The 18305-nt window shown below is 38.9% G+C and overlaps 1 protein-coding gene across 4 annotated transcripts in view; it reads right to left on the bottom strand.

Moving 5' to 3' along the window:
* Positions 1–18305, bottom strand: part of OSBPL10 (oxysterol binding protein like 10) — a 285389-nt gene that overhangs the window by 143434 nt on the left and 123650 nt on the right. For all 4 annotated transcript variants that reach the window (XM_023620803.2, XM_023620804.2, XM_023620805.2 and 1 more), the window contains exon 4: positions 6949–7140. In XM_023620803.2, the coding sequence (XP_023476571.1) occupies positions 6949–7140 (192 nt within the window). The remainder of the gene's footprint in view (positions 1–6948; positions 7141–18305) is intronic.

The following is an 18305-nucleotide window of genomic DNA, read 5'->3' as shown; positions in this document are numbered from 1 at the left end:
GTTCATGACACGATGAGTTGACGGTTGATAGTGAACATTATCTCACTCTTGCTCTTGTCGTTGTTCACCTGAAATGTTATTAATGCCAAAATCCAACACCTAACTCTCAAACTGCATTCTCAAAGGATCTCCATAGCGTTACACAGACCACACAAACATTTGTTTCAAATCGCACGGATACAGAGCTGATGAGGGATTGCAATGGTGGTCAGATCCTCAGTCTTCCAAGTCAACTTGCTTCACGATCAATAAATGCCCATTTTACCTTCTAAAGTAAAACTACACTAATAAAACACCACTTTTAACCTGATTTTATATAGTAAGGATTTGAAATATTTTTATTAAAAAAAACATTTTACTGCTTTAAAAACATTTGGAAATCACTCCTATTCACTAACTCCACCTTACAACTTTTGAAAACTGTAAGTCTGGAGCTGACTTATTTTTGAAAGATAGCAAATTGCTACCAAAAATACATGCTAGGGTTACTTGTCATCATTTATCCAAAAAGTGCACAGGAGAATTAATTTAGGACATTTTAAAAAATAGTAATTCTGTTCACACCAAGGATAAATGCGGTTTCCCTGGTGATGGGGCGGCTTGTACTCAACACGGCCAGTACTGACCACTACCTCAAAATTGATCAGCTAATGGAATTCATCAGGGTGATATTTACAGTTAGTGCTGCCAGAGCAAAGGCTATTTGTGAACCAAGGTTTCTAACCAGGCCTTCACTACATCCATGTGCACCAGGATCAAACCAAATCCCCCTGAAGGGAAACAATACTGAGTCAATATCATTTATAAAGTTGGCAACTTCATTAAAGGATCCTTCCTGGTATGTGTTTTAAGTAAATATGACAGGGCAATTACAAGAAGAAACATATAAATTCACACAGACCACACAAACATACATCTCCTCCATATATTATACTCTGTGACAGGTTTATTCAAAGCCATATTAAATTATACAGCCTCCATACAGTTTATCCACCCAGTATGAACCAGCACAGTAAACAGCTCTACACTTTAAAAAGGTATGTGCCTCTGGAAGCAACCTATTTTACAAAAAAACATTTGAGAAGGATAATTCCTATTTGTCAATAAAATTATCATTGAAAGCTTAATTAAATCTAAATTTATGCCTTACATATGCCCATTATAATTCAACAGCCTGACCTTTTCCCTTATCAAGCTACAGAATCCAGAGAAAGTCTCTCTATTGAATTAAGCGTATTTTTTTAAGTCTCAAATGTCACAACTCAAAACATTATTCAGTCAAAGCTGGAAAAACCTGGGCTCTCCAAAGCTGATTCTGTTTCTCAAATATTTATTATGTCCATGCCTATTACCACTTCCGGATTTAGAGAAAAATTTTAGTAGGTACTCTCTTTAGAGAATTTTCTTAACTCTAATCCAAGGAAGAGAATAGTTAAAATAAAATCAGTTGTAGACCACAAATAACCCCATACATATGCACGAATCCATGTACGTGCACAAACATACACATGATCTCAAGCTTGCAGATTCACAGAACATCTAAGGAGTCACTTCTGGGAAACAGTAATGAGGAATTAGGAAAAGAAGAAACATCTTGACTTTCCGACTTATATTCTTCAATTCACGTGTGTATGCAGGTGGGTCCACACACACACGTTAATATGAACATGTATTAAGGGCTGTATTTTTTCAGAGAGCATGTAGCAAACAAGAATTTTAGGGGCTGGCCCCGTGGCCGAGTGATTAATTCTGCACGCTCCACCATTGGCAGCCCAGGGTTTCACCAGTTCAGATCCTGGGCGTGGACATGGCACCACTCGTCAGGCCACTCTGAGGCAGCGTCCCACATGCCACAACTAGGAGGACCCACACCTAAAAATATACAACTATGTACTGGGGGGATTGGGGGAGAAACAGCAGGGGGGAAACAAAAAAAAAAAAGGAAGATTGGCAACAGTTGTTAGCTCAGGTGCCAATCTTTAAAAAAAAAAAAACAATTTTATAAAATCACACTGCACTTGTACCAAATGAACTTAGGTCTATTTAAATAAATGTGAGCCAGTTAAAACCTGTTATAATGTAACTAACAGTATAAAGTTAAACTATAAGCGAATACCATATTTCCACCAGCACACGCTTCAACAGCTGAAGGTTCAAATTGGTTTGTTAAAATATATTAGATTCCATTTATAAAACAACTCCAGAGGCACTCACACTATCATTGCTTCCCTGATCCCGACTCACACAGGCATTTCAGGGTCCACCTGACTCAACCCTCAACCAATCGCCAGGTTTCCCCTCACTCACATCCACTCCGTATAGTCACCTAAGCAACCCTCGAAAGCCTCCACTTTCCATCTCTAAAGTGCTCTAACTGCTAGAAAATGGGTCCTTAAATCAGTATGTTCAACCAACATGCCCAGCAACAGTGCCAGGGCTGGAAGATGCAAAGATGTAAGACACGACTTTCAGCATAAAAATCCAGTGTCTGGCACACACAGCAAGTGCCCAATTAACACCTGTATAGCGGATGGAGGAGTGACTGAGTGAGCAAACTCACAGTCTAGGGCAGCACCATCCAAGAGAAATATAAGGCAAGCCACAAACCGTAGGCACAGGCGTAATTTTAAATTTTCTAGAAGGCGCCTCTAAAAAGGTAAATAGAAACAAATGACATTAATTTTTAATATATTTAACCCAACGTACAGAAAATATTTTCACACGCAATGAGTATCAAAAAACATTATCAATGAAACATTTTACCTTTTATCGTACTAAGTCTTTGAAATCTAGTGTGCATTTTACATTTACAAGACATCTCAATTCAGACTAGCATATTTCAAGAGCTCATTAGCCCCATGGAAGCAGTGGCTCCCTTAGTGGAGAGCAAAGTTGTAGAACATCTCCATCATGGCACAAAGTTCTATTGGGCAATGAACCTCCCAACAAAGGGAGGAAGCAAGTGCATGGTGTGGACGAGGAGGAGCATTGAGAGAAGGGGGCAGGCGAGTGAGGCAGAGACAGACAAGGGACGGCCTTGTCTGCCGTGCTGAGGAGTCCAATCTTGACTCTACGGACAGTGGGGAGTAAGGATGATACGATAAAATGCTTTCCTTCAGGAGGGTGGCCTCCTTGAAATAGAGTAAGGAATGAACTGGAAAGAAGAGAGAATGGCAATGGAGTAGATGGGTTCGACTGAAAGTCATTTCTGAAGTTAAAAATCAGTGCTAATCAGTGGTTCAAAAACACAGATTCACAGGCCAGGATCAATCTGTAATGAACCCTCTTCTCATCCAAGATAAAACATTAAAAAGAAGAAAAACAGTATGTTTTCAAGAAATTAAATTTATTCTACGCAATGAAAGGCCCCTTATTCTCAAATTATATTGCTTTGGAGGAGGCATTAAAATGTGCTTTTATGAGATGGTGGTAAACCATAGGCTGCCAGTGTGCTTTAAAATGCCTTACTGGGCAAAGTCAAAAATTGGCAAATATATTTTCACTCCCAAAAATCTAAATTTTAGTTTGCAAGTAAAATCCAAAATTCTGGAACTACAGTTTTAAACAATTTCTGGACTTTATTAAGATGGATATAGGGTCCAATGTTTGCATATTATTCTGTATCCTGATTTTCTTATTTCACACACACATGTCCATGTAGTAAGAACACTGACAGGGCTTTCATCCTAACCTGCTATATAGCAATTCAGTATGTTCAGCGTATTGTGTTTATTTAGTCATTCCCATGATGTTATGTATTGGACTTATTAGCATGAACAGCTTTACCAAAATGAATTTTCTTCCTTCTACCCCCAATTCCACAGATCATTTCCTCAAGATACAGTACCCAATGGGGAATTTAGGAGTCAGTGGTGAGGCACAGCTTTGTTCTGTGTTTCGCTCTTATTACACATCACTAGACTGTAGAATATGCAACCCTGCCAATGCTCATTAACAGCCCAACCAAGAACGGGCTATAATTATTTCTGGTAATTTCATAGTCAAATTACCAGGTTTTCAAATTTTGTCAAACTGACAAAATAGGTTTTGCTTCTTGAACTGCTCGTGAGGCTATGCCTGCTCCTCACGACGATGTCATGTCTCGAATTCCTCATGTTCACCTCTCCTGACCGCTTCCAGGAAGGACTCTGAGTACTGACCTGTGGGATCTCAATTCTTTATATTTCGGATGATAACCATTTAATCTCTTAAACTGTCCCATTATTTTCACCTGTGCTATGGCATTCCATTTAATATTTATTCTATTGCCTTTGGCTGGGCTATTTCTCTTTTCTTCTTCAGATATTCAGGCTCATTTGTCTTGTGTACGATGATTTTCTCCAGTGCTGCAGTGGTCCTATCTTCCCTGTACAGCTGGGTTAAAAACGCTATTCCATTTTCTTCTAGTTATTTTACAGATAAGAACAGTGGAATCTAAAAGCAGAGGGCTTTATACTCTGAAATTAATATACTTTTAAAACTGTAGAACTTTCTGGTATGGACGAAATTTGCTGATAGTTTCCAAGTGGAACTGTCCACATCATAAAATGACAGATGTCACAAAACAGCTGCTGTTCTCCAGTCAGGAGTGAAGCTGGACATGATATCTGAGAATCAAAACTTTGGACTCTTCCTTCAGAGGTGTCCAGCATCCTAGAATTCTAACTGCTAATGTTTGTCCCTATGTCTCAACAAGCTCACCTAAAATTAATTTTCAGCAAGAAAGGTCATCGATAGACAAAAGCCATCACCTAAAGAGATAGACTATTGCCCAGGAATACAAAAACCAAATAAAAATAGCTATGGAGACATTTCACCTAATTATTTTTCATATAATGAAACTCCACGGGGAAGTTCAATAATTTCCCCCCCATGGATGGAAAACAGAGAGAAAACAATACAATTAAGAAAAAACCAGCATATATGTAATCACTTACAAAGTTTAGATCATACCATATAATTTTTACATATCTATATATGCAACTTACATAGAAAAAAAAGACAACCCAGAAGTAAATTCATTGAAAGAACAACAGTGGTTATCTGAAGGAAGGGAGAATTATGGGTAATTTTGCTTTTCTTCTTTAGACTTCTTTTGCAATATATACTTGAACTGTATATTTTATACAATTAAACATTTTTATATACACATCTACAAAGAACAAGATTTTTTTTTTTAACTTGACTTTTTAAAAATGGAGGTAGAAAAGATTTTGGCATTATGTTGAATTAACTGCTACTAAAATCAACTAAAGTACTTCAAATTTTATTTAGGCCATTGTTCACTCAACACAAGCACCTCCATTTTTTTTTTCACGTGTACCAAGCCTCTTATCACTTATAAAAGTCTATCAGATTCATTAGGATAGAATTCAAAGAATTTTCAAAATGCCACAAACTTTCAACTTGCCTTTTTTCCTTTTCTTTTTTTTTTTTTAAGGTTATAGTCTCCAAAGTACATGCAAAAAATATCTGCAATGAGGTTAACATAGAAACAACATGATGGTATTGCAGTTGAGTTTTTTTTTTTAAGTCCTTATCTGTTAAATAAATATTGAAGCATTTATTGGCAATGATAAAATATTTAAGATTTCCTTAAAATACTCCAGCAAAAAAAAAAGTGGTAGTAGAAAACAGATGAATCAACAGTAAGAGAAATTGGGAATGCAGTTGGGTGATGAGTACCATTATCCTATTCTACTTTGCATACGTTGAAAGTTCTTCCATAATACAGCTTTCTGTAAAAGTGTGCTATGAAAAGTGAAAAGCAATATATACATGTGCAAAACCATTCCTCATATCATCTAATGTACCAAAATTAAGCTCAGAGCCAAATACTATTTTTTATTTTTACATCAGGGTGACCACATCAAAGGGAGCATGACTCTCTATCTTTTCTTTATTAGGCAATACGGAGTATGTGCACGAGTAAATCTATCAAGAAAAACAATGTCTTTCATACGCATCTACATATTTGATGCAGATTTCAGATTTTCTGTCCTGGGCCAGAATTAGACAGTCAGCCGACACAGCACTACTTGGCTCATGACATTTAAAAAATAAAATGAGATGCATGCTGACTCAAGCAGCAACAAGACTCTATTCTAGGAGTCCCAGTCTCCTGCTGGACACAGAGGAAGGGCTCTGCTCCTTCTCTGAGAGGACAAGCTGGTCTGGACACAAGTCAGCTGCGGGGCAAAAAGCCTCAGCACTCAACAGAAGTTAGGCAACCAAGACCAACATCATTTATTTTATATAGTCTGTTCTCAGTAACAGTTGCAAAGGATAACATGAATATTAAGGATCTGGGATCCCCAAAGTGATGACTTCCTCATGTATCAAAAGCACCCACATATGTTCAGAAGGCACTCACAGTTCAAGGGCTTTCATGTGCATTACCACAAGTGATCCTCCAGTCTCCCTCGAGAGGTTGGTAAGGCCTGTATTATTCCCATTTTACAGATGCAGAAAGTGTCTACCCAATGCGTCCCCTGAAGAGTGTCTGGGACGTTAATGAGGAGGTCAGCACTTTGTAAAGTGAAGTGGGGCAGAACAGAGGGGAAATCAGCTTTAGGTCTAACACTTCCTGAGTTTCAAAACACCCGCAATTATTTCCTGATGACCCAGGATTTTGTAGCGTCTATTCTTTGCTACGAGAATGGAGACTTTAATTGATCGTACTTCCGTTTACAATCATGTGTCTACGATCTTGCTTTCTGTTTTCTGAGCTCTAACAGAGGTCTCCTAACAACTCACTTACCCTAAAAAACAGAAACAATCATTCTTTTAAAACCGGGAGGGACTGTGATGGTTGTGTGGCTGAGCGGTTGGCCACTGGTCCTCTCTCTTTGCAGTCAAGATGGCACAAAGGAAGGGAAGTTGGCAGAGCAACAGTCACAGCCCTCAACTCCCACGGACCCCTTAACCTAGTAGGAGAGCAGAGCCTACCTCTCTGACTTCGTGAAGCTGGCCGGAATACTGACTCTTGACTCTTCGGGCGGCTGCAGGCGACTTGTGATGTGTGATTGTGACAACACCGGGGGCCCCCGCACCGAGGTGTCTCTGGCTACAGGGAGATGCAGAATTGGGTGTTCCATGGGGGAGCAAAGTGAGACTTCGGCTTCGGGAGCTTGGAGTAGTCTAGAATAAGCAACAGGTGTCAAAGTCAACAACGGACCTGCAGAACACAACTAAGTGTTGGTTTCTATTTATTCTGGACCTCTTAATCTTTCCCCTGCATCTGTTTAGATGGACGAAAGCATAGGGGAGGCATAGCAACACTACATGCCCAAATTTGACACTTAATTAAGAGAGACAATCTCCATTAACTATCCTTCTGGTCTCATCTCCAATTGCGTCTCCTGCCCTACACTACGGCCATGAAGAGCCACTCAGCGTCCCCCCAAACACCATGACTCTTGGATCTGTCCCTCTGTACATATTAGCTCCTCTTCCTAGAATGTCCTTCCTCTCCTGGCTGGCAAACTTCAGCTGAATCTTCAAGACTCAGCACAGTGTTCTCCACTGTGTGAAGCATGTCCTTGTCTGTCTCGGCTTCTCAGCTGCTCTTACTCCACTGTATCAAGATTATATTCTTTGTCCAGCTACTCTCTTAAGTACTTAATAAATGTTTGCTGCATGAATGAAATCACTAAGTTATCCACCATAATCCTCACCGGTTAGTGCAGTGCTTATATTTCATCCTCTAGTAACATATAATCCAAATCACAAGTACGTATGTGATAAAGATGGCATCTCAACTTAGAGGAGATCAATTTTTCAGTAAGCAGTTTTGGGATAAGTGGGCGGCCATCTAAAAAACAAAGCTGGATTCATTTCTCAGGTCATAGATCCCAAATGGATCAAAGACTTAAGGGGGAAAAAAAGCACTAGAAGAAAATATGTAGCCTTAGGATAGAGAAGGCCTAACACCTCAAAATCCAAAAGCCATAAAAGAAAAGCTTGATAAATTTGATCACCTAAAAATTGAACTTCTGCATGGGAAACAAATTTTTAAAATGCACTGCCACCACCAACAAAGCCAAACGATCAACTAGGGAAAATAATTTCAACTTGTTTCATACACAAAAGGCTCCTCATTCTAATTTATGATTAGGAATATAATTCCTAGGAAGTGATAAGAAGAAGGGCAATCTATTACTGAAATACGGCAAGATATGAACAGACAGTTCACAAAAAAGAAAGATAAATGGCCCTTCAACCAACATGAAAACATGTTCAACTATACTCATAAGATAAATGTAAACTCAAACCACATTTAGATACCACCTTTCACCCATCAGATTGGCAAAAATCCAAAAGTTGGAGTACACAGTCTGTTGACAGGACCATAGAGAAATGCTCTAAGGTGGCGAAACCCCTAGGGAGAGCAATCTGGCAGCCCCTGTCGCAGTTACAAATGCACTTCCCTGTGACCTAGCAAGGCCTGTTTGGGCAGGTATCCTCCAATACACCTGCACCCAGTGAAATGGCCTAGGCACCCATTAGTCACCACAGCAAAGGGCAGGAGAAAACCCAAATGTCCACCCGTCTGGGACAGGTTAAATAAATTACGGTACACTTGCATAACGGAATACTACCAAGCTGTAAGAGCATAATGAAAGAGGTCTCTGAGTTGCCCTGGGAGAAAAAATCTCTAAATAATACATTTAAGTGAAAAAAGCAAGGTGTGGAACTCTTTTATAGTGTCAAGATGCGGAAAATAAGTATTTTTATTGCAATTTGTTTAAATCACAAAAATACTCTAGAAGGATACAGACAAAACTAAAACAGTGGCTACTTCTTTGTGGAGAAGCAAGGAATGAGAGGGTACAAACCAAGGGAGATTTTTTACTGTGTAGTTTTTTATCTTCTTTTATTTTGAATCATGTGAACGTATCACCTATCCAAAATTTTTAAAGTTCTACATAAAATTTACATTCTAAATGTTCCTATACTTCATTTCAGCTCAAGAAAAGGCAGTGAGATGATATGGTGGATTCATGCCAGTTTCTGTATTTCAATTATCAAGTGTTTACTGAATACCCACTGTGCGCCAAGGAGAAGAGCCACCATGTGGTGTCAAGGAGAAGGATGAGATGTATGAGTCAGTCTTTCACCACAGACATTTACAGAATATCTGGGGATGGAAGATGCACAGACACAGAGGCAGAAAGGCACATACACCCTCGAGGAGTAAGGAAGTATATAACAAGGTGCTAATTTGTCAATACAGACAGAAAGTGCCAAGGAAATGAAGACGAGAAAGATCTACCACAGCTGACCTCATCACAGAAGGCTCTTCTGAGGGTGAAGCGCCTGAAGTCTAAGGAGGATCTGGGAAGACAGACACCCGGCCAGCAGCAGTGTACAGACGACCCAGACAGTCGGGACTCAGTCTCAAGGAACACTCACAGCTCTGAAAACTGTTAAGTGTTAATGACCTGTAGGTTTACACATCATCACGGGGCAGGGAGTAGGGTGGGAGCCAGAGTGGAAATCAGAACTTCATGCTATCCTATAAGATCGCAGTAGCTAGGAAGGTTCTCTGCACGTGAACTTGGATTTAATTAAAAGGAACACAGATAAAGTTGGGAAGCATGGCATTGCTTTTAAATAGCCTTATATACAGGGAATTGGGGAAATCTGTGGTCTGAGAATTACATCTACCTTGAGCACAATGAAACACAACAATCATATACTTTCAGTTTCAGTTTTTTCAGTTGGAATGTAGAGGGGGAAAGAACCTGTTTCTTTAATCCTTTAATGACAGTAAATTTGCCTAAGCATTAAAAGTCTCCTGAAATACCTATGTTGTGGGAGCCTTATTCTAACCAAAGAAAAGGCAGATTTTTCACTGCCCTTTGAAGCCAGACAAGTTTCACTCTTTCAGCTTCACCAGGTTCCAGCTGTGTGACCTCAGGTGAGCTATTTAAGCTTTCCTATTAAGCATCAATTTCCTAATCTTTAAAAAAGGAATAATAATTCTGACCCTTAAAAGCCATCATGAAGATTAAATTAGATCATGCACATTAAATGCTTAGCCCAGTGCCTGATGCGTGGAAGCTGTATGGCCAAAGTTTGTTTCTTTCCTTACATCACTTAAAACTCGATCGATGAAGCCCTTATTGATTTTTAAAATGTTAAGAAGTCACTTAGCACGAAAGCATAAGCAGCCACTGACCTGTTCCTTATTTTCTACAGGTTCAAAGTGGTGGTGAAGCCCAAAACAATTAAATACATACTGGAGAACATATATGGTCAGCAATTAAATTGTGAGATTGTTGAGGGAAAAAACACTTCTAAATTCTAAGTAGAAGGAGAACCCGTCAGAAAGGAAGACAACTCTGGCAATGGGCACCTTTGCCTGGAGTAGTCCCAGTGTAAATGGCAATAAATCAAGAAATCCCCCCAGAATTCAAATTATTCCACCGTAGACGTCTAACCCCATGATCATTACTTAATGGCTGTCATTTGAATTCACAAGCAGTAAATTTGAATCAAAAAACCTTTAATTTTCCATTAACTGTGGGATTCTCATGATTTAATTCACACTCGTGCCTTCCCTCAGGGGAAATATGAACCAAAAAGTCTCACTTTTGGTAAATCCCACAGGTCATGAGGCCAGGAGAAAAGGCAGCAGACTGCAACCACTATAAACAAGTGGCCCTTCCCAAAACGCAGCCTGTCTAAAATTGACAGGTTTTGTTTGAAAATTGCGCTTAGATGTCATACGCACTCATCCTTGCTACTAATTTAAAATAAAATATTGTCAGAGTCTGAGGATCAACATGCTGGGTTTTTGCTCCAAATATTTACTTCAATGGGGGAGACTACAAATGCCAAGTGTGCCATCTGTGGAAAATTCTGAAGAGAGGGAAACCATTTCTATTCAGGAACAAGATTCACCCTATACCTAGGAGAATCACCCCTGTGTCCCCACCCTCAGCAAGCATCTGCCTGATAAATGATGCCAAAGAAGAGAACGAGGTAGCAAGTAAGAGAGAGTGCTGGTGCCCAGATCCCGTCCAGGCATCCGACATGCAATCAGGTTTTACGGTATTTACCAACCTCTTGGTTTTTCTTGACATTCTTCACTGGATTCCTAAATTTCCTAAGGTTGCGAGGAAGGGACATACACACACATTCTTTGTATTTACTGGCCAAAACCGGCATAAAGGAAGGTGTAACTGGAAAGGGAGAAGAAGCACTAGAAAGAAGAGGTCCAGCCAGGGAAAGCAAGCAATGAGCCAAGAGATAGGGTCTAGCCTGGGAAGCTTAGAGCAGAATCACTGGACTATCTAGAGGCTTCCAGACCATTCCTCTGTGCAGAAGGGTAGGAAGAGGATCTAGTCTGACCAGACACTGTCGGGGAGTGGTCAGAAGCACCGTTTCTAAAGTCAATGGCCTGGGTTCCAATCTAGGCTCTAACACTCATAAGCTGTGTGTCCTAAAAAAGTAACATATTGTCTTCATTTCTAAAATTTTAATATTACCCTATCTCACTGGGTTGGTAGAGAATGAAATAAGAAGAGGTAGGTAAAGCAGGTGCCACAGAGTAAGCATGCAGTAAATATCATCATCATTCATAAATTAATAAAAATGAGGCCTTCAGACACCAGTGTAGGTGAAGGATTAAGGGGTCCCAGAGGCAAATATATGGGCTGAAAGGCTGTTTTGGTTGACAATGCCTTAAGCAGACATAGCCCTGCTACTTCCTTCACTTAAAAAAAAAAAAAAAAACAGGTAAATTAAGATTAATCATCCTAATTAGTAAAAAACAGTTTGCTTCAGAGAAAAAGTACATTTAAAGTACGATTTCACATTTTCAAAAACCCATCTATTGTAGATAGAACACAAAGTGCCTGTGGATTACTCTAATGCTCCATGAGTACCCAAAGTAAAGAATTAGTTTAAATAAGTAATGAGCAATTTCCCCTTAATATTCTGGAATAAAATACAAAACCCCAAATTGAAAAGAACATCAGTTAGTCCTAAAAACCTCTTAAAACATGTTTCAAAAGTTTATAATTAGGCTTGCTGAGGCTGGAATTAAAAAACTGAAAAGGAGTAAGAGGGGACACAATTTAAATATACATTTGTGGCAACCACTTCTGTAGAAAATTTTTCTGATGGGAAAAATTGCTGAGAGTCAATTTAATTATAACAGCATTCAAATGACATTTCATTTGGAGCATATTCCTCACTTCCCTGAATTCTTTCACAACGAAGAGAAAAAGACACTATATTTCAGAATAAAATAGCCCAAGGGAGGAAGAAAAATCATACCAGCCTGGTTATGTATTTAGAAAAACTTTAACTAAAATCATTTCATTACATGCCTTCTCTCTTTCTCTAAAAAGAAAGAAATTAACATGCCATTTCTAAATATGTGAAAGCTAAGCATAAAAACTGGATTTATTCCTTTTCTTCCAAAAGTAAACATACCTTAAAATCAACAAAAAAGGAAAAGCATAACAGTTTTTTAAATAGTACATTCAGGGCCTTAAAATGATTCAGAATTTCATTTCATCTGAATAAAATGTGGAGTGTTTTTTAAATTAATCCATTCCACTATTTTACCTAATAGCTTCATATGGACCTTTTCCTTTGCCCTGCTTGTTTGTTTTTTCTAATATTCTGTTATCTCAAGCTTAAAAGAGACCTAAAGTAGAAATAAGATTTTTTAAACTAGGACATTTTCCAAGTTCATTCCTATGATTAACTTTTCAAAATTATACTTAGCTCTCTCTACTTTTCGAAATTCCTGTCTTCTTGCAGAAACAGGAGTTTCATCTTTAAGTTACCAGGTCTAGGCAATTTCTTCCACTGTCATCTGCAAATCTGTAATATATCGTAAACATTTCCACTAATTTTATACCAATATCCTCTTAAAATATACACACAGAAATGCATGCCAAGATGTGCGCAAAGGAAAAATAGTGGTTCACCCCAGAGAGGCAATCTCTAGCTTGCTTCTAAGAATACCAGCCCAAGCGCATGATAATACATGCAAATGCCAGATCTTTGAAAAATCAGTGCAAGCAAATGCATATATTGCCATTTCCTGCAATAAAGGGGAAAAAAACCTGACATTTTTAGCTTGCCTTTTCTCCCAACATTTTCAGTCCCCAAACAAATTCTGTTGACTCTTCTCTAACAGCTAAACCAACCACTACTCCAAAATCCCTAACCCATACTCTGGCCCAGCCTCTGTCTAGGTCAAGCTTGAAGCTCCCAAATGGGCTTAAATTAAAGCATTGGTCTCATGCACTTGGCTCCCTTATCACACACACCCTTTTCCCCTACTTCCCCCAGCTGTGGCTGTCTTCCAGATTCACCTAGAAGTGGTTATGTGCCATCTCAAAGCCCTCCACACATCCACCCTCTCAGCTTTTGCACCTTCCATTCAGATCCTTTGTCTGGGACCTTGCAATTCCAAGCATCAAGACTCCTTTTTGATGTTTTATTCTGATAGCGTGAAGATTCCCTCTTTCTACTGACCAAGCCCAATTCTCTCAATTTCTCATGCTGTGCAACTATAGAATTGTAGAGCTAGAAAGAACCTCAAGCCCAGTCCTCTCCTTTTATAGATCTAAAAACAACAGCCTCAAAAAGGTGAAATGCAACATAACCAAGTAGGGCCCAAATTACAAGTCTTGCTCAAGATTCAACTAAAAAAGTCTGATTAGAGACTCTGCCCCTCCAGCAGCTCCTTCTCAGTTAAACGAGGACCTAGTCATTCAGTGTCTAAGACAAGGTTGATGTTAAACTATTTGACAGAAAGGACAAATGCTGATATCCATTATGTTTTCACCGTTCCTCCTCTTGCCTAAAACTTCAACCCATTCACCTATCATAAAAATATACATGCAACACTCCTTTGAAAGCAAGATAATTGTTTACTATATTCTCTTGGAATTGCAGATCTTTAAAGAAATTTTATATTTGTTGTTTGTAAATAACATGAAACAAAGACATTTAAACCTGAATTGTCATTTTAATAGAAAAAAACCTGAAAACAAGGCCTGGAAAGAAGTTTCCCTAACTTAATTAGTTACATAACAAAAACCAAAAGCAACCACCATATTTAATATAGAAATTTTAGCTTGACTGCTTTTGGTTTTAGAAACAAGATAAGGATTCCAACATTATCAGTGTTTCGCATAGTACTGGAAGCACTGGCCAACAAAACAGGACAAGAAAAACGAAAGGAGAGGTAGAAGGATAGGAAGGGAAGGAACAAAAATGTCACTGACTGTAGATGTAATCATTTTACAAAGAATAAAAAGAAATGAGTCCAGCAAAGTTGCCAGATACATGATGAATTTAGAAAAGTCCACAGCATTCCTCTGTATCAACAATATGCAACTAGGAAATATAGTAGAAAAGATATTCACAATAGCAATAAAAACTATGATGTATAGATATTAATCCAAAAAGGAATACACAGACATCTGGAGAGAAGATTTTTTAAATCTATGAAAGGAAATCAATGAGGAATTGAGAAAATGGAGATACATATATGAGGTTAATGAATGGAACAACTTAACATTGTAAAGATGGCAGTTCTCCCAAATTATTATATAACTATTCTAACAAAAATTCCAGCAAAATTGAGTAACAAAAAATTTAAATCAAATTTATTCTAATATATAAATAGAAGAATAAAGGTTTGTGAAGGGCCAATTTTCAAAAAGGAGAGGGACTCGCCCTCCCACCAGATACAAATATTAACAAACATCAAAGCCACAATGATTATAGGGTATTTATGCAAGAACAAGTAACTAGAGTAAAAACTAGAAAAAAGGGTGTAAAAACATATTTATGTATACATGACAACTTGGTATATTACAAAGGCAGCACCATAAACCAGTGAAGAGAATAAAGGATATTGGGAAATGCACAAACATAGCCGGCTCTGTACCTCACAGTATATACGATGGTAAAAACCTAAACGTAACACAGTAAATCTATGAAACTAACAAAACAAAATGTAGGAGAGCATCTATGTAGCTCTGCATGTAGAAAAGCATTTCTTAAACAAGACCAAAAGCACACATCACAAGTTGAACATCTGACGGACTTGACTACATCGTACTATTCAATGTTGTATCTTGCAGTCAATGTAGTCAATACATGGACTACATTGTAACTATTGTGACTATTCCATAAAGGCACTTGAGACAAAATTAACAAATGTGTGGACACTGGGAGAAGACAGATTAATATCCAGAATATAAAAGGAGCTCCTACAAATAGAAGTCAGAAAACACCATGAAACAATGCGAAAGGGTAAGAATGGGCAAGATACAGAAGAAGAAACATGAATGGCCAAGAAATATATCAAGGTAATCAGAGATATATAAACTAAAATAACTAGGAGATTCTACACCCACCAGATTTGCCAAAATTCTACACCCACCAAAATTAAACAGTAAAACAGCAGTAAGTAATGGTAAGGGTACAAAGAATCTGGAACCTCCTGCACTGCTAGTGGGAGAGTAGACTGGTGCAGCCATTTTGGTAGCAATAAAGCAGAATTGAGGAAAATAGATATGCATCTTCCCTATGATCCTCACACTTTCTACTCAGCAGGTACACAACAAATATCCTCACAGTCACATGAATGTACAAGGATAAAGACAAGGAGCTTCACTGTTCACGAGGGTGGGGAGTCTGAGGCAGTGGAGGCACACATCAGTAAGAGCTTGTATAAATAAAATGTACGCTACACATGCAATAAAATAACATACACTCATCAGTTAGAAGTAGTGACTTAGATGTATGTACAGCAACATCAATAAAACTTAAAACATACTGCTGAGGTAGGCAAGTTTAAAAAGAAATCGATAAGATCTGCAAGACAATACCACTTATGTAAATTTAAACACCTATAGGCAAACAAAGACCCACACATATACAAGGAATTGATGCTAACACGGACAGAGGGAATGGGAGCAGAGAAAAAAGGGAAACAATGGTAAGAGTTGAAGAAAAATTTTTTTAAAGAGAAGGCCTTGTTTGGACTGATGAGTTTGCCATGATCCAATAATGACGATAGTAACTTTAATTATATTTATAATAGTTAACACTGACATGATAGTAGTATGTGCCACAAACTGCTGTATTATGTACACACCTTAAACCATTTAATCCTCTTGATAATCCCCTGAGGTAGATATTGTAATTTCCATTTCACAGATGAGGAAAATGAGGCACACAGAGATTCACTCTCTTTCCTTGGGTCACACAGCTGGTAAACAATGAAGCTGGCTGGCTCCCTAGTGCATGCTCTCAGCCATTACACTGCACTGCCTTGCTAGAGGGGGGTCACCCACTCTCTTCAACTGAGGTCCAAAAAGTCACCCCAGCTCTTTATGAACGCCACAACTGATAGCTTAGTTAGCATTTAGAGGGAAAAAATTACTTTTTAATATCAAAGTCCCATACAGCATACCAATTCTCAAATACTTAAACAATAAGCTCATTAAGGCTAAAACACATGGAGCTAAAATACATTGACTTAAAAGTTTTTTAAACAATGACACATAATAATAGGGACAATGTTTGATGGACAACATGTCTACAGATGTCAGAGAAAACGCAGTTCACGTCACTTGTACCACTTAATGTGCTTTACCCCTGAGTCGCCTATCTACGCCTTACTGTCTCCCAAGACTGCGACCCCCCTCAGGCCAGGGACTGTGTCTAACTCGCCACAGTGTACCCTGTGGAAGCTGATCCAGGGCCTCGCCTTGCAGATGCTATGAACACAACAAATACTTAGAGGGCAGTGAATCCCCCAACTTCAGTTTTAACCACTGGTTGAACCCCTGCTCCTTCCGTGAAAGCCTAATTTTTAAAATACCAACAATGACTCACTGGCATCTCCTCTCCTTTTCCAAGAGTCAAAAGAACCTGGAAAAGACACACCACCCACACTTAATTACATATAAACATTAAATGTCCAAAAGTCAACCTGGTACAATATCAACCAACACACATTATTCAGAGATTCAACGAGTATTTATCGAGTGTCTGCTATGTGCCAGGCACTGCTCTAGACAATAGAGACTTAACAATGAACAAAATAGACAGATATTCCTGCCCTCATGGAATCGGCATTCTGGTGAGGCAAAGAGACCAAAATAAATAAGTAAATCAGTAAAGTATAACGTGTTTTAGATACTATGTATAATAACACAAGACAGGAATAGAGAATGGTGGGAGGGCTTTCCAGTTTTAGGCAGGTACCCAGGGAAGGTCTCATGAGAAGGTGACATTTGATTTAAAGACCTGAATGAAGCAAAGGAGTGAGTCATGCTGACATCTGGGGAACAGACTTCTGGGCAGAAACTCAGCAGATGCAAAGGCCCTGGGGTGGGAGCCCACTTGGCGTGTTTGAGCAAGGAAGACGGCATGGCCAGGATGGAAGTGAGCAAGGGATGGAGCAGTAAGAGCTGAGGTCAGAGAGGCAACAGGCTGGAAAGATGAGCTCCTGAGTTAGAAATTACAGACAACCGCAGGCAAGCCAGAGTACCTGGCCTCACCTGTGGCTGATTCAAACACTCAGAATGATGAGTCAGTTAGAACAACGGGTTCCAATAAGCTTTGTCCCTCAGGGCCATACTCAGGTATTAAATTTTTATTTGCATGCAATTTACATACACCTACATAGCATGTATCATCTCTATTGGATCATTTTCATGGTAAAATTGTATTACTACTGCCCTGAAGATGGCCTTTCATGATTTATTCCATTCTCTATTTCTTCCCAAGTCTCAATATAATCGACCCAGAAGATACTTTACGCCACAAATGAATCAGAGAACAAAAGGAGACCGCATGCCAAGGAATTCTACAAATGATTACTCCATAACGTGGGGCAAAAGGGCTCTTATTTTACATTTAAACTTCTGTCACCCACCAGTGAGTCAAACTAGTCATGGGGATGAAAAGTCCAAGGCAATTCTAAGACAGAACAGTTCAAGAAGCAAATCTGATTTTCGTACAATCAGTAACTAATCTCTGACAGAAGCGCTCCCATCTGCTTAGAGCACATCCTTATCTCCTTCCTTGATGCTCCGGCACAGAAGCTCGAGGCTCAAAGGGGCTCCCCTGCCTGTGTTTCAAACAAAATCAAATCACACCATTGTCAACGTGCCTCAGCTGCACGCAGAATTCTACAGGATCTGCAGAATAAATCCCACTAACCACTGATGCCAAGCGTAATATTACTATTGGGGGTAAGACAGAAACGCGAGATTTGCTAATAACTCAGGGAACCTGGTAGGTAGCACCTT

The sequence above is a fragment of the Equus caballus genome, chromosome 16 (assembly GCF_041296265.1).
Source record: "Equus caballus isolate H_3958 breed thoroughbred chromosome 16, TB-T2T, whole genome shotgun sequence".
Classification (NCBI taxonomy): domain Eukaryota; kingdom Metazoa; phylum Chordata; class Mammalia; order Perissodactyla; family Equidae; genus Equus; species Equus caballus.
The sequence above is the reverse complement of the archived record's forward strand: the minus strand, read 5'-3'. Positions and strand labels throughout refer to the sequence as shown.